Source organism: Mesocricetus auratus, unplaced genomic scaffold (genome assembly GCF_017639785.1).
Source record: "Mesocricetus auratus isolate SY011 unplaced genomic scaffold, BCM_Maur_2.0 Super-Scaffold_4256, whole genome shotgun sequence".
Lineage (NCBI taxonomy): Eukaryota > Metazoa > Chordata > Mammalia > Rodentia > Cricetidae > Mesocricetus > Mesocricetus auratus.
In genome coordinates, this window is record NW_024429182.1 from 97,496,480 (window position 1) to 97,508,781 (window position 12,302).

The window sequence follows — 12,302 nt, forward strand, 5'->3', positions numbered from 1 at the left end:
TTTTGTTGTTTTGCTTTTGTTTGTTTTTAGGTCATGCCCCCATCCCCAGGCGAAATGAGCCCTTTAGTCAGATTTCATCACCCCCTGGGTAAGGCCAAGCAGTGATTTAATTGGGATAGGGATCAAGATGTAGGTTGGAACCTGAAGGGAACTAAGAACCATGGGTTGGAAATACCCAAGAGGCACCCCTCCCCCACGATAGGGTTTCTCTGTGTAGCCTTGTAGACTGGGCTGGCCTCCCAGAAGGCATCTTAAACATGACTGATAGTCTGGGAGGGTCAGCCCCAATGTGACTTGAGGCTGAGGGAGAGAACAGACATATCATACACTAGAAAACCCAGATTACCCCAAACCATGGCAGGGATATTCTGGCTTTCACAGTGCCTTCTAATGTTGAACCCTTACACACTTTGGTCACAAACGCCTTTGTCCATGAGTTCCAAAGTTATGAGAAAGTTCATTAATACTGCCAATACCTGAACAGCCATCAAGACAATGGATCAGGGCTGGAGAGATGGCTCAGGGGTTAAGAGCACTCACTGCCTGTTCTTCCCAAGATCCTGGGTTCAATTCCCTGCAGCCACATGGTGGCTCACAACCATCTGTAGTGAAGTCTGGTGCCCTCTTCTGGCCTGCAGGGATGCAAGCAGGCAGAACACTGTATACATAAATAAATCTTTAAAAAAAAAAACAACCAATGGATCAGAATAGCTCATGCATGTAGAATTAATTATACCAACAGGCAACACTTAAACCTTGTCAGTATAACATTAAGGAACACGTCTCTCCAGTTTATCTCTAGGCAATGTCCTATCTATGACATTATAAAGAACAATGGCTCATAGCATGTCGGAGGCCAGTTCAGGCTACAGATGTAGTTGGACTACGACACTTTGTTTCTTTGCCTTTTTCCCCCAATTTTTAAAATTATGGTTTTTTATTTATTGTGTGTGCGGTGATGAGAAGATGACTTCCAGGACCTGGCTCTCTTCTAAGACATGAGTTCCAGGGATCAAACTCAGGAGGTCAGGCTTGGCAACAAGTGCTATTTCAAAACACTGAAGAATTCCAGAAGTCTATTCACTTGAGGGACTGAGGCAGAAGGATTGAGATCAAGGCCTGACTAGATTACAGAATGAGTTTGGGGCCAGCTTGAGTAACTTATTGGAGCCCTGTCTCAAAAGAAAAAAAAAAAGAGGGAGAAGATATGTGCCAGGGATATAGTTCAGTGGCATAGAACTTGTCTAGTTTGTATGAGGTCCAGAGTCTAGCAAAACATACACATACACACACACACACACACAGAGAGAAAGAGAGAGAGAGAGAGAGAGAGAGAGAGAGAGAGAGAGAGAGAGAGAGAGAGAGAGAGAACAAATGAAACTCAGAGGCATCCAGGTGGGGCATGATGGTGTATGCCTTTAATCCCAGCATTTGGGAGGCACAGGCAGGCAGATCTCTGTGAGGCCAGCCTGGTCTATATTGCAAATTCCAGGCCAGTCAGATCTATACAATGAGAGTCTGTTTAAAAAGAGGGAACTGGAGAGATGGCTCAGTGGTTAAGAGCACTGGTTGCTCTTCCAGAGGATCAAGGTTCAATTCCCAGCACCCACGTGGTGGTTCACACCTGTCTGTAACTCCAGTCCCAGGGCTCCTGATGCCCTCACACAGGTGTACACGCAGGCAAAACACTTAAAAATAAACAAATCATTTAAAAATAAACAAAGAAACTAAACAAAAAAATCTGATTCATGCCTGTTATGATCCTCAGAAATCCAGAGGCTAAGGCAGAAGGACAGGAAGCTGAGGCCAGCTTGGGTTATATATAATAAGACCCTGTCTTAAACAAAAGCAACAACAAAACCAACATCAACAAAAATAGTTTGAGGACTGTGTACATGCAATAAAATCAAATAAGACAAAGCTAGGAGTTAGAGAGATAGCTTACCAGTTAAGAGCACTTACTGCTCTTGTAGAGGTCAGGTTCGGTTCCCAGTACCTACATGACAGCTCATAAGTGAACCTCTCTTTTGGCCTCCTCAGGCAGTAGTCACATTCATGGTGCACATACATACATGCAAAACACACACACACACACACAGTAACTCTTAAAGAAAAAAAGCCAAGTACAATGATGCATGCAATCCTAACACCTGGTGGGGGGGAGAGGCAGGAGGATCAGGAGTTCAAGGTTATCCTCAGTTTGAGGCTGAGATGGATTACAAGAGATCCCACAGGGACTGGAGAGAGAGGGGAGAGAGAAAGGAGACAGAAGGAAAGAGAGGGGAAGGGAGATGGAGTGGAGAGGGAGAGAGAGAGAGAGAGAGGGAGGGAGAGAAAGAGAGAGAGAGAGACAGAGAGACAGAGAGACAGAGAGTATATGAATGCTGATTAGCACAGATCTGAGATGGATCTGAGGTTGTCCCTCAGTGGTGGGACACAGGAATGAGACAGAAGTTACTATAAAGGTGCTGATTTTTGTTTTATTTGTTTTTATTTTTGTAAGAGTCAACCAAGCAACTGATGAGAGTGTAAAGTGAGCAAGAGATGCTAATTAATGAAATCCTGTGCACCCAAGGTCTATCTAATGTGGGGGTGTAGGGAGTGTCCCAGAGATTCTGTTTGACTTTGGAAAGCAGTTGGAAGCAAGATCTCCCCTTCAAATAGCTCCTTACCTGGGACACATGGTTCTACGAAGTTCCAAGGTCCATCCTGCACATGACCTTGACCTCGAAACCCTTCCATAGTGGTTTTTCCCAAGGACTTCTACAGCTCTGACTTCACAGGGTTACCTGCTGAGTGGGCAGGCCAGTCATCAGTCATGCTCTTCATTCTTCACAGATGAGAAGCCTGGGGCTCATAGACACCCACATAGCATCTCACAACTTTCTGTAACTCCAGCTCCAAGTGATCCCAGACACATACGTGCAGGCAAAAACACCCTTACACATAAAGCAAAATAAAAATAAAAAGAGTCCAGAGCGAGCTGCCACTCTGCCTAGCTGAGGTCTTCACAAGGGGAGTCAGAGGCCAGACTAGCACACTTCAGCCACGTAAGGTAGCAGGGCCCATGACTTGAGCCTCCATTGCTCTCCATCAATTGCCCATTCGTAATATGGGATAAAGACCTGTCTTAGAAGTGACATGAAGGCAACATTTAATAGTTGGTAGACCTGTTGCTGAGCGGTAGAGAAGAAACTACCAAGCATGCCCAAAGCCCTAGGTTTAATCCCAGTACAACAAAAGAAAAGAACACCATAGGAGCCATCATTATAGAGGGAAACAGTGACTCCTTACACACCTAAACTTGATTACGAGAACGTGAACCCACTCCTCACTTTTCAGACAAGGCAGCTGATAAAATGGGGTCAGTGACTGGCAGGGGGCTGATCTCAGCTCAGAAGGGCGAGTTCCACACCTGGAGACTTCCTACAAACTAATGGGTGATCCAGAAGGAAGAGAAATAGCGTCTTAGCCTGGGGCTTGTGTGAGCAGCAAGTGGGCCTGGGGTCCTGCTAGAGGTTGCTTCCCTTCTCCTGCCTGCATCCAGCATTCTGCTGCCTCCCCATGTCCAGTTACTGGCACTGAGTGTCTTCTGGACCCATACGGCCCTGGGGTTGGTTAGGTATGAGGTGAGCATTGGAGGAATGGGACCTACACATAACAGAGCTGAAGGACTTTGTCCTCTGTTCCCAAGGAGGCTGAGCTCTGCCCGTGGTCCAGAGATGCAGGGCTGCTGGGGACAGACCCTCCTTCTTCATCAAGATCTGATGCCAGGGAAAGTTGTCTGATGCCAGGGAAAGCTGACTGAAGACCTGAAGTCTGAATCTGAGTCGTACAATTGAGCTGCCCTTTCCCTCTGAGTTCTACAATGGTCGTTGTTACGTCTTTAGGAGCATTTATCCCCAAAGGTAGCTCAAGGTTTATTAAATAAGATACATAAAAATATTACCCGTACGTCCTAGGCCGTCCATATTATTCTCATTCATTTAGATGTAGAGTCCTACATTTAAACCGTCCGGGCAAAGAGGGACCTAACAGAAGCAGGTAAGGGTGGGAAGAAGTTGACGCCCCAGTAACCAGAACAATTTTAGACTTGCCGGACGGCGGCAGAGGCGGGAGGGGAGTTCAAGAGTAGATCATTGTTGCAGCAGAGACCCACACCTTCCTGGTCTGGAGGGTGGAGCAGCCGCAGGTAGGAGTATAGGTTTGGCGTTAGAAGTTGAGGGCGTGCCTGCCCGACCTCATTTTGTGCGAGAGGCCAAAGAAAGGACAGAGTGCTTGGCAAAGTAAGGGGGTAGGAAACGCCTGAAAGCAAGTGAAACATTCCTAACTCTTCCATGGTTGGTTGTGGGTGGATGGGGTTTTATCTCTACAAAGCTCGGAGGAAGCGGAGAATCTGGCCCGCAGAGGGCGCAAGAACCACGTACCCAGACCGCTGGGAGAAGGGAGAAGCCGGGTGTAGAGATTAGAGGCCGCCAGGACCTAGAGAGTAGGTGGAGGCGTGGCAGCTGTGGAAATGGAGAGGGGAGTTGTGTGTAATACCCCTGAGAGGTGGGACTTCTAGTGCAGCACTGGGTGGGTTCAGGGACCGTCGGCGATGGACAGACCACAGGGAGGTGGGATATAGGTGGAGCGTTTGAGTAAGGGGCGGAACATGGGCGTGGTGCAGCGGGATTCGCCGCCGAAGGATGGGCGAGAGGCGTGGTCTGAGCAAGGTGGGGAGCCGCAAGCGCTCGGGTGGGCCTGCCCCGCCCACGTCACTCTGGGTCCCACCTCTTTTCCGGCCAGGAGAGTTTCTGCGTGTACTTGGGTATCGGTGTGTACCACGGTTTTGTGGGTCTTGGGTTGCCATGTTGGAGCCCCTCCGGCCGAGGTTCCCGCGTGAAAGAGGCTGAGCCGCGGTGCTGCGTTCTGCGGAGTTGTGCACTCTCTGAGCCCTCGGTATCTAAACGAGTCCCCGGGGAAGATCAGCCTGCAGCTTTCCCGACGGACTCCTCTAGAGGGTCGTTTCGGTCTACAAATGTTCAAGTTTCTAGTTTCTCCTTCGGCTCCTCCCCGATTCCCTCCCCCACGGCGTTCCCAGCCTGGCGCGCTCCCGGAGCCCACCCCTCTTTTAGGCGCCAGGCCCCGCCCCCCGCCCCCTTTCCTCTGCCTCAAAGTTTATTTGCAACAAAAGGGTGCAGAGAGCGAGCAGCCTAGGGGGAGGGAGAGGGACCTGGAGCGGGAGCTCGAGGGGAGGCAGGCCGGCAGCCGGGCTTCGCAGGCGGACTTTAGGTGCAGGAACCAAGCCTTGGCCCCTCTCCGGCCGGGCCGCGATGCCCCTGGCCGTCCCCGCAGAGGCTAAGGCTGGGCCTGGGGTCGCCGCTGGGGCGAGAGGGGCCGCCCAGGATGAAGTCGCTGCTGCCCGCAGCCACAGAAACTTGATCCTCGACTGATAAACCTCTGCTCAGGTCTCCGCACCCTCCTCCCCAGCCGCCGCACGCTGCGGGTGCAGAATCCAGTCTCTCGAACCGCGACCACTGCGCGCCCTCCGAGCGGGGGTGCAGGGGGCGTTGGCCGCGGCGCCCCGAGGCCAGCCCCCCCGGAGTGACTGCCACCACCATGGCGGACGGATCACCTCGGCCCCCACTTTATCGCAGCGTCTCGTTCAAACTGCTGGAGCGCTGGAGCGGCGGACCCGGGCCGAGGGAGGAGAACGTGGACACCCCTGGATTGCGGCGCCGAGCTTCGTGCCGGCCAGCCGCGGCAGTCCCGGGCCAGCCCTCCCGGCGCGTGTCCAAGCTGGCGTCGGGGCCCCCGGCCGCCCCCGCGCAGCCGCGCCCGCTCCGCAGCCTCTCGCCATCGGTGCGCCAGCTCTCCCGGCGCTTCGACGCGGCGCGTTCGGACGACGACTCCGCTGGTGCCCGGGACGAGGGCTGCTCCCCCGGCACCACAGAAGAAGCAGCTGAAGGCACTGAGCGTGGGGCCTGGCCCAGCGTCACCGAGATGCGCAAACTCTTCGGCGGCCCGAGCTCCAGGCGACCCAGTGTGGACTCTGAGGCCCTGGGGACGATCAGCCCCGACGGAGCTTCTTGGGAGCCCCCAGCTCGCGAGCCCCGGCAGCCTCCGACTCCACCTCCTCGAACGTGCTTCCCTCTGGCTGGTTTGCGTTCGGCGCGGCCGCTGTCCGGGCCGGGGATCGAGGGGAGGCGACGTCGGCAGCAGCAGCAACAGGAGCGGGCGCAGCGTCCGGCGGATGGTTTACATTCTTGGCATAGCTTTTCCCAACCGCAGGCCGGGGCCCGGGCCTCCTCCTCCTCCATTACCTCCTCCTATCCTGTCAGCTGCAGCCGGGCTGCTAGTTCCAGCGAGGAGGAAGAGGAGGGACCGCAGCCACAGCTTGGGCCGCAGAGTCCGGCCTACATCGGCAGCCACTTTTCGGGCAGTGACGAGGACCCAGACGGTGAGGATGGCCGTCGCTGGCGAGGGAGAGGGTTGAGGTCCGGAAGCGCTCTGTTGGTTCATGGCTGCAGCCAGGACAGTGACGAGCTAAATTCGGGCGGCTTGGGATCAGCACGGGGTGTCAGGAGCCCCGAGCCTTCAACATCTCCAAGAACCTCTGTGGAGGAGGGACTCCGGGAGTGGGGTACTGGCACGCAGCCCTGCGTCCCAGGTCCCCAAGAGAGCTTAAGGCCTATGTCCGACACTGCGGGGGCTCCTTTCCGTGTGGCTAAAGTAAGCTTTCCTGCGTACCTGGCCAGTCCTGCTGGCTCCCGAGGTAGCAGTCGCTATTCTAGCACTGAGACCCTCAAGGATGATGAACTGTGGTCTAGCCGCAGTTCTGTGAGCTGGGGTGTGTATCGCTCCCCAAGTTTTGGTACAGAAGGCCTCCTTCTGCGACCCCAGACTAGGTCCCGCACTAAGGGACCTGTAGGCACCACCAGGCCACTGAGGGATGGGGGATTGGAGCTAGACAAGAACCGACAGCGCAAGTCACTATCGAATCCAGATATCGCCTCCGAGACCCTGACGCTGCTCAGTTTTCTGCGCTCAGACCTTTCAGAGCTGAGGGTTCGAAAGCCCAGTGGGGGCCCTGGGAACAGTCCCCTCGATGACAGAGACTCACCATCAGCACGTAGCCCAGTGGAGCAACTCGAGTCCATGCCGCCTCAAAGTCCAGCATCACCCACTACTAGACCCACCCTCAAGGACCTGACAGCCACCCTGCGCAGGGCAAAGTCATTCAGCTGCTCGGAGAAGCCCATGGCTCGACGCCTGCTCCGCACCAGTGTGTTGAAGCCCAGCTCCTCCGAGCTCCTACTGGCAGGCTCTGGGGCAGAGGAGGATCCGTTGCCGCTCGTGGTCCAGGATCAGTATGTGCAGGAGGCCCGTCAGGTTTTTGAGAAGATCCAGCGTATGGGTGCACAGCAGGATGAAGGAAGTGATGTCCGACCTAGAAGCCCTGGTGTAGCAGGTGACATGACCCAAGGGCAGCGGTCTCAGGAGGAGCTCTCTGGCCCTGAGTCCAGCCTGACAGATGAGGGCATTGGCGCAGACCCTGAGCCTCTTGGTGCTGCCTTTTGCAGCCTAGATCCTTCAGGGGTATGGCGACCTCGTTCCTCAACCTCAGCTCAGACTAACCACCTCCGTGGGGTTGGGGCAGAAGACGGTCTGGGTGGGAGGGCCCTTGTGTCTCCCGAGACCCCTTCAACACCAGGTGCTCTCCGCAGGAGACGCAAACTCCCACCCTCAGGCCCTAGTGGAACTGAACTAAGCAACGGAGAGGCAAGTGAGGCCTACAGATCCCTGAGTGACCCTATTCCACAGTGTCACCGGGCGGCCACCTCTGAGGAGCCCTCTGGGTTCTCTGTAGACAGCAACCTTCTGGGCTCACTGAGCTCTAAGACAGGGCTTCCAGCAACCCCAACTACGGATGAGGGCCTGACCAGTGGCCACAGTGACTGGTCTGTGGTTAGTGAAGAGAACAAGGACTATCAGGAAGTCCTTCAGAGTATTGTTCAGGGGCCTGGTGCCTTGGGGCGCATGGGAGAAGACAGGATTGCTGGCAAGACCCCTAAGAAGAAATCTCTGAGTGACCCAAGTCGCCGTGGGGGGTTGGCTGGGCCTGAATTTGAGGGCCCAGGAGGGGAGCCCATTCGAGAAGTGGAGCCCGTGCTACCTCCATCCAGCAGTGAACCTATCCTTGCAGAGCCTCGGGCAGAGACCGAAGACCCTGGTCCTGCCAGGGGTAGGACACAGTCAGAGAGGGCCCTACCTGCCCCACCTGCCACCTCCGCGGCCCACCAGGACTTCCATCTTGCCAATGTTCTCTCCCCTCGGCTCACCCGCCGAGGTTCCAAGAAGCGCCCAGCCCGGAGCAGTCACCAGGAACTTCGGAGAACGGAGGACATCCAAGACCAAAATGGTAGCCTGACACAGGCCCGGTCTTCCTCCAAACATGTTCGCCATGCCAGCGTGCCTGCTACCTTCACGCCTATTGTGGTGCCTGAGCCAGGGACTTCTGTAGGACCCCCCGTGGCTGTGCCAGAGCCTGTGGACTTCCCCACTGGAGCTCATCCCACACTGCAGGCACCATCACTTGAAGACGTCACGAAGCAGTACATGCTGACCCTTGGCTCTGGTGATGTTCCTGCCCCAGGTCCTGTGGACCTACCCTGCTTGCCTTCCCCTACACCGCCCTCTGCTGAGACTAAGCCCCCGGGAGCTGCCAGGGTCCCAGATGAGCCTGCCCCAGTGAACAAAGGCTTTAGCAAGCCGCAAGTGGTAAGTCTTTTGGAGAGAAGATTTGGAGGAGGGCACAGGAGAGCCATGGCCACCAACTTGACAGGAGCTTTTGTGTGTACTCAGTGGGCAGATGCCAGGCCCAGAGGTGCTTATCTATCCTGGAGTAATGTTAATGGCTGTCACTGGGCTTCTGTTAATCCGGGTTCTAAAGACACTTCAGGATGCTGCTAGTGTCAAAGGGTCCGTCTGCCTCAGGGTGTTCTGGTGGTGACTGCAGTGGTCCTTGGAATGTTTCTCAGGACTTGAGCCTCCCATGGTTCTTTGTTGTAAACACACTGGAAGTCTGGGAGAGGGTGATGACGTTCCGCCAAGGCTGCGGCCTCGGTGCCCAGCTCTTCAACGATCTCATTTCAGGTCACAGTTAACAAGCTCTTGCCTTTACGTCTGTTCCGAGGCCTGGGGGACTTAGAGGGGCGCTGGCCTCACTTTGTGGAACAGCAGCCGGTATCAGGGATTCCATCTCCGGTCTTGCTCTAGTTTTCTGGCCTTTCTTGTGACTTAACCTCCCTATCTAAAACTGGGTTTGAGGGGTGTGGATGAAGCACTTTCCACGCAGGTGCTACTCAGAACTGGGAGATGCTTTGTGAGTTTGGGTAGTATATGGGACCAACGCCAACACACCCTCCTTCAGTTAGAGGCGCTTCGAGCTAGAGTAGTTAGGGAAGTGTGGTGATCGGCAGGTTTCGGCTGAGGCTCAGCAGCGAAGCCCCCTCAGAGGGATTGAGAGCAGTTCTGGTTCTTGTAGACAGGGTTGCCTGGGTGAGTGGGTGCCCGGGTTCCTCATCCTGCCTGTCTGCCCCATTCACCTCGCCACCCCTTTCCTGTTGATCCCAGGCCTCAGGGTCTTGTTTCCACCGTCCACAAAGCTCTCACTTCTCTTGCCTCAGCTAGACCTAAGTTTTGGCTACGGATTCACACTGGCTCTAGGCAACATCTACCCTGGCACGGGAGCCTTGCAACTTGATTTGCAGCTTTGGGCTGGAAGCTGAGCTCAGGGATGGCCTGGGGTTATGTCAACTGCGGCCTGCCTCAGCTACCACTGTGTGTTGCTGACTTCAGAAGCTGGGAAACCCTACACCCTGGACTAATTTGGTCACTTGGCTTCCCAGAGCTCTTAAGGGCCCCTCCAACTCCCTGTCTCTCTTTCTCTCCCCTCCTTTTTTTTTTTCCTCTGTCATGGCTCTGCTCTTCCTGATGGAGGCCGCCAGGATGGACAGACAGAGAGTGGGCAGAGGGGACCTTTGGGCCTGGCTTTTCTTCTGAGACCCCATTAGGGAAGCCTGAGCACCAGAGCCAGTTCTATGCTTGGAGGATGGGGGAAGGGAGTCCCAGCTTCCTTTTCCAGGTAATGGTTTCCTATGAAAGTATAGTGAGAGTTGAGAGGCACCCAGGGAGTTAGGGAGCCTAGCGGGCAGGCAGAGGAAGGTTTCCTAGGACTGGCTTCTGTTGCCCCCCCTTCACATTCCCGGGAGCTGTGATAGGGAACAGTCCTCTCATACAGGCTTCTCCTGTCCCTGAAAGAGGCTCCTCTGACATTTCAGCTCCTCCCACGTCTCCAGGCCCAGCTGGATGTCCCCTCTCACCCTTAGAAGAGAGAAGGCTGAGCCTGTAATTAGACGAGCCAGACTGGAGATCCCCAGGACCTGCCCCATCCCTGTGTGTGGACTGCTCTCCCTTTCTGTAAAATGCAGATAATGGGCTCTGCCCAGAAGGCTCTGTAGGTGGGTGTGACCGTTCCCTCCCTGGGGCAGGAGAGAGGACGGAACAGGCTCTGCTGCCTCTGCTGCTTCTCTGTGACCAGGCTTGGCTTCCTCCTCCCCCACCACTGTGGAAGCACAGGTCTCAGTGTCACCTGTGGACTTCACCAAGCTCAGGAAACATCTGCTGTGCCTCACTCCCCACCCCCTCATTAAGCCTGGAAGTTCTTCCATCTGCTACCTTGAATTTCTTCTTGCTTTCCCTTCCCTTCTGGCTTCAGAAAGATGGGGAGCATCTGTCCACTCCCCCCTTCCTGCTGGCTTCTCTTGAGCAGACAATGTTCCCTTGTCTCAGGCTTGGGGCTCTAGTCACGATCAATCCCTGAACTGTGGGTGGAGGTGGTGTGGCCTGGCCTTCAGAGTAAAGAGGAGACGAGAGAGGGTTTGTCATGTTCTGCTTGCGGAGCAAAACCCAGTGTAAGAGGAGAGAATGGGGGTCTCAGGGAAGCCCAACTTGATCTTGAGTAGAGGGGAGTCCGTGGCATTCAAGTCGTTCCTTGTGTCTCTGCACATCTGAAGAGGCAGAAAGCTTAGGTCCCAGGAGTCCCAGGGGTCTCAGGGGTCCCAGGCACTGCTTAGCCTCTGACTGACTCTATGTAGACCCGGACAGTCATCTTTGCATTGGGGAATTGGGCAGCCTGATCTTTGAGGTTCTGTGAGAGGGGTTCATTCTGCAGTCTGTCTGAGGGAATGGAGCAGGGAGTCAGTGTGCCTCGAAGGGAGAGAGAGTCTGCTCTCTGTGTACTGTGAGTGAGCGGCAGCTCACCTCGTGGTCACCAAGGCTGTGCTGCATGGGCCTTTCTCCTTACCCCAGCCCTCTGGTTTTTTTCCCGTTAGGTTCATAGCTGCCTTTATGTTGTCCACAGACCATCCTACACACCAAGGCATTCCTCTACGGGGCTTCCGAGTAATCTTATATAGTTTTTTTCCCCTGCCCCTTGACATTTGTACCATCTGTAGCCCAGAAACAGGAAGTGATTTGTCTCTGAGAATTGTAGATGGCTAAATTCATGAGACTTTGACATTTAAATAGCTGTAAGGGTGGCTGTTGTTCATTCTGTCTCAGTTTTTTATGGCAGACGCGGATGATGTCTTGTCATGGGAAAGAATAGATATCTTACTGTTGGAGTCACCCTGCATCCTAGTTTATCAGTGTCTTAAAGAAAAGGGATCAAGGGGCTGTAGCCAGTTTGCAAGTGAGACTGGCCTGCCCACTGAGAAGGGCCATAAGCCAGGGACAGTTGAGGCATCACTTACAAGTTGCACTTTAACAGCCTGAGGGTGTTCGTGGTGGTGTTTAATTCACTCGTGCCTAGTGTGGGTTAGGAAGAACTCTGAGGCCCAGAAGAGGAAAATGCTGAGCCCAAGGTCACACAATAAGGCTAGGCAGAGCTGGACCCACGCCCTAGAACTGCTGGCCTTCCTCTCCCACTCACCAGCAGCCCTGGCACCCCACGAAGCCTGCCCAGCTGCCCCGCTTCCTTCTGCGGGCCTGGGCTGCAGCTATCCCCACCGCTTTTGTCTGGCTGGCTCCCCTTGGCAGGGACTGGCGGAGGCAAGTTTCCCTCCTGCCCCTCCTTGGCTCTTTTCTGTGTTACCCCCACCCCCACCCCCATGGAAACTGCTTCTGTGGGGAGGGGATGAAGTGGTTAGGACATTTGGAATTCTGAGCAGTACCGAATATCTGTAATTAATGTCTTGTCACCCAGCAGGAGGGTGGGATGGGGGAGGACAGGCAGAAGGGTTGTCCCCTTCTTTCCT

The 12,302-nt window shown here is 54.7% G+C and overlaps 1 protein-coding gene across 2 annotated transcripts in view; it reads left to right on the forward strand.

Moving 5' to 3' along the window:
• The first annotated feature begins 5,172 nt into the window (after window positions 1-5,172).
• The window catches only part of Arhgef17 (Rho guanine nucleotide exchange factor 17), a 60,311-nt gene continuing 53,181 nt past the window's right edge, over window positions 5,173-12,302 (forward strand). Inside the window, exon 1 of one of the 2 annotated variants that reach the window (XM_040757888.1) lies at window positions 5,173-8,763. In XM_040757888.1, coding sequence (XP_040613822.1) covers window positions 5,602-8,763 — 3,162 coding nt within the window. In that variant the 5' untranslated portion in view covers window positions 5,173-5,601. The remainder of the gene's footprint in view (window positions 8,764-12,302) is intronic. The other variant, XM_005074009.4, reaches the window with a different exon arrangement.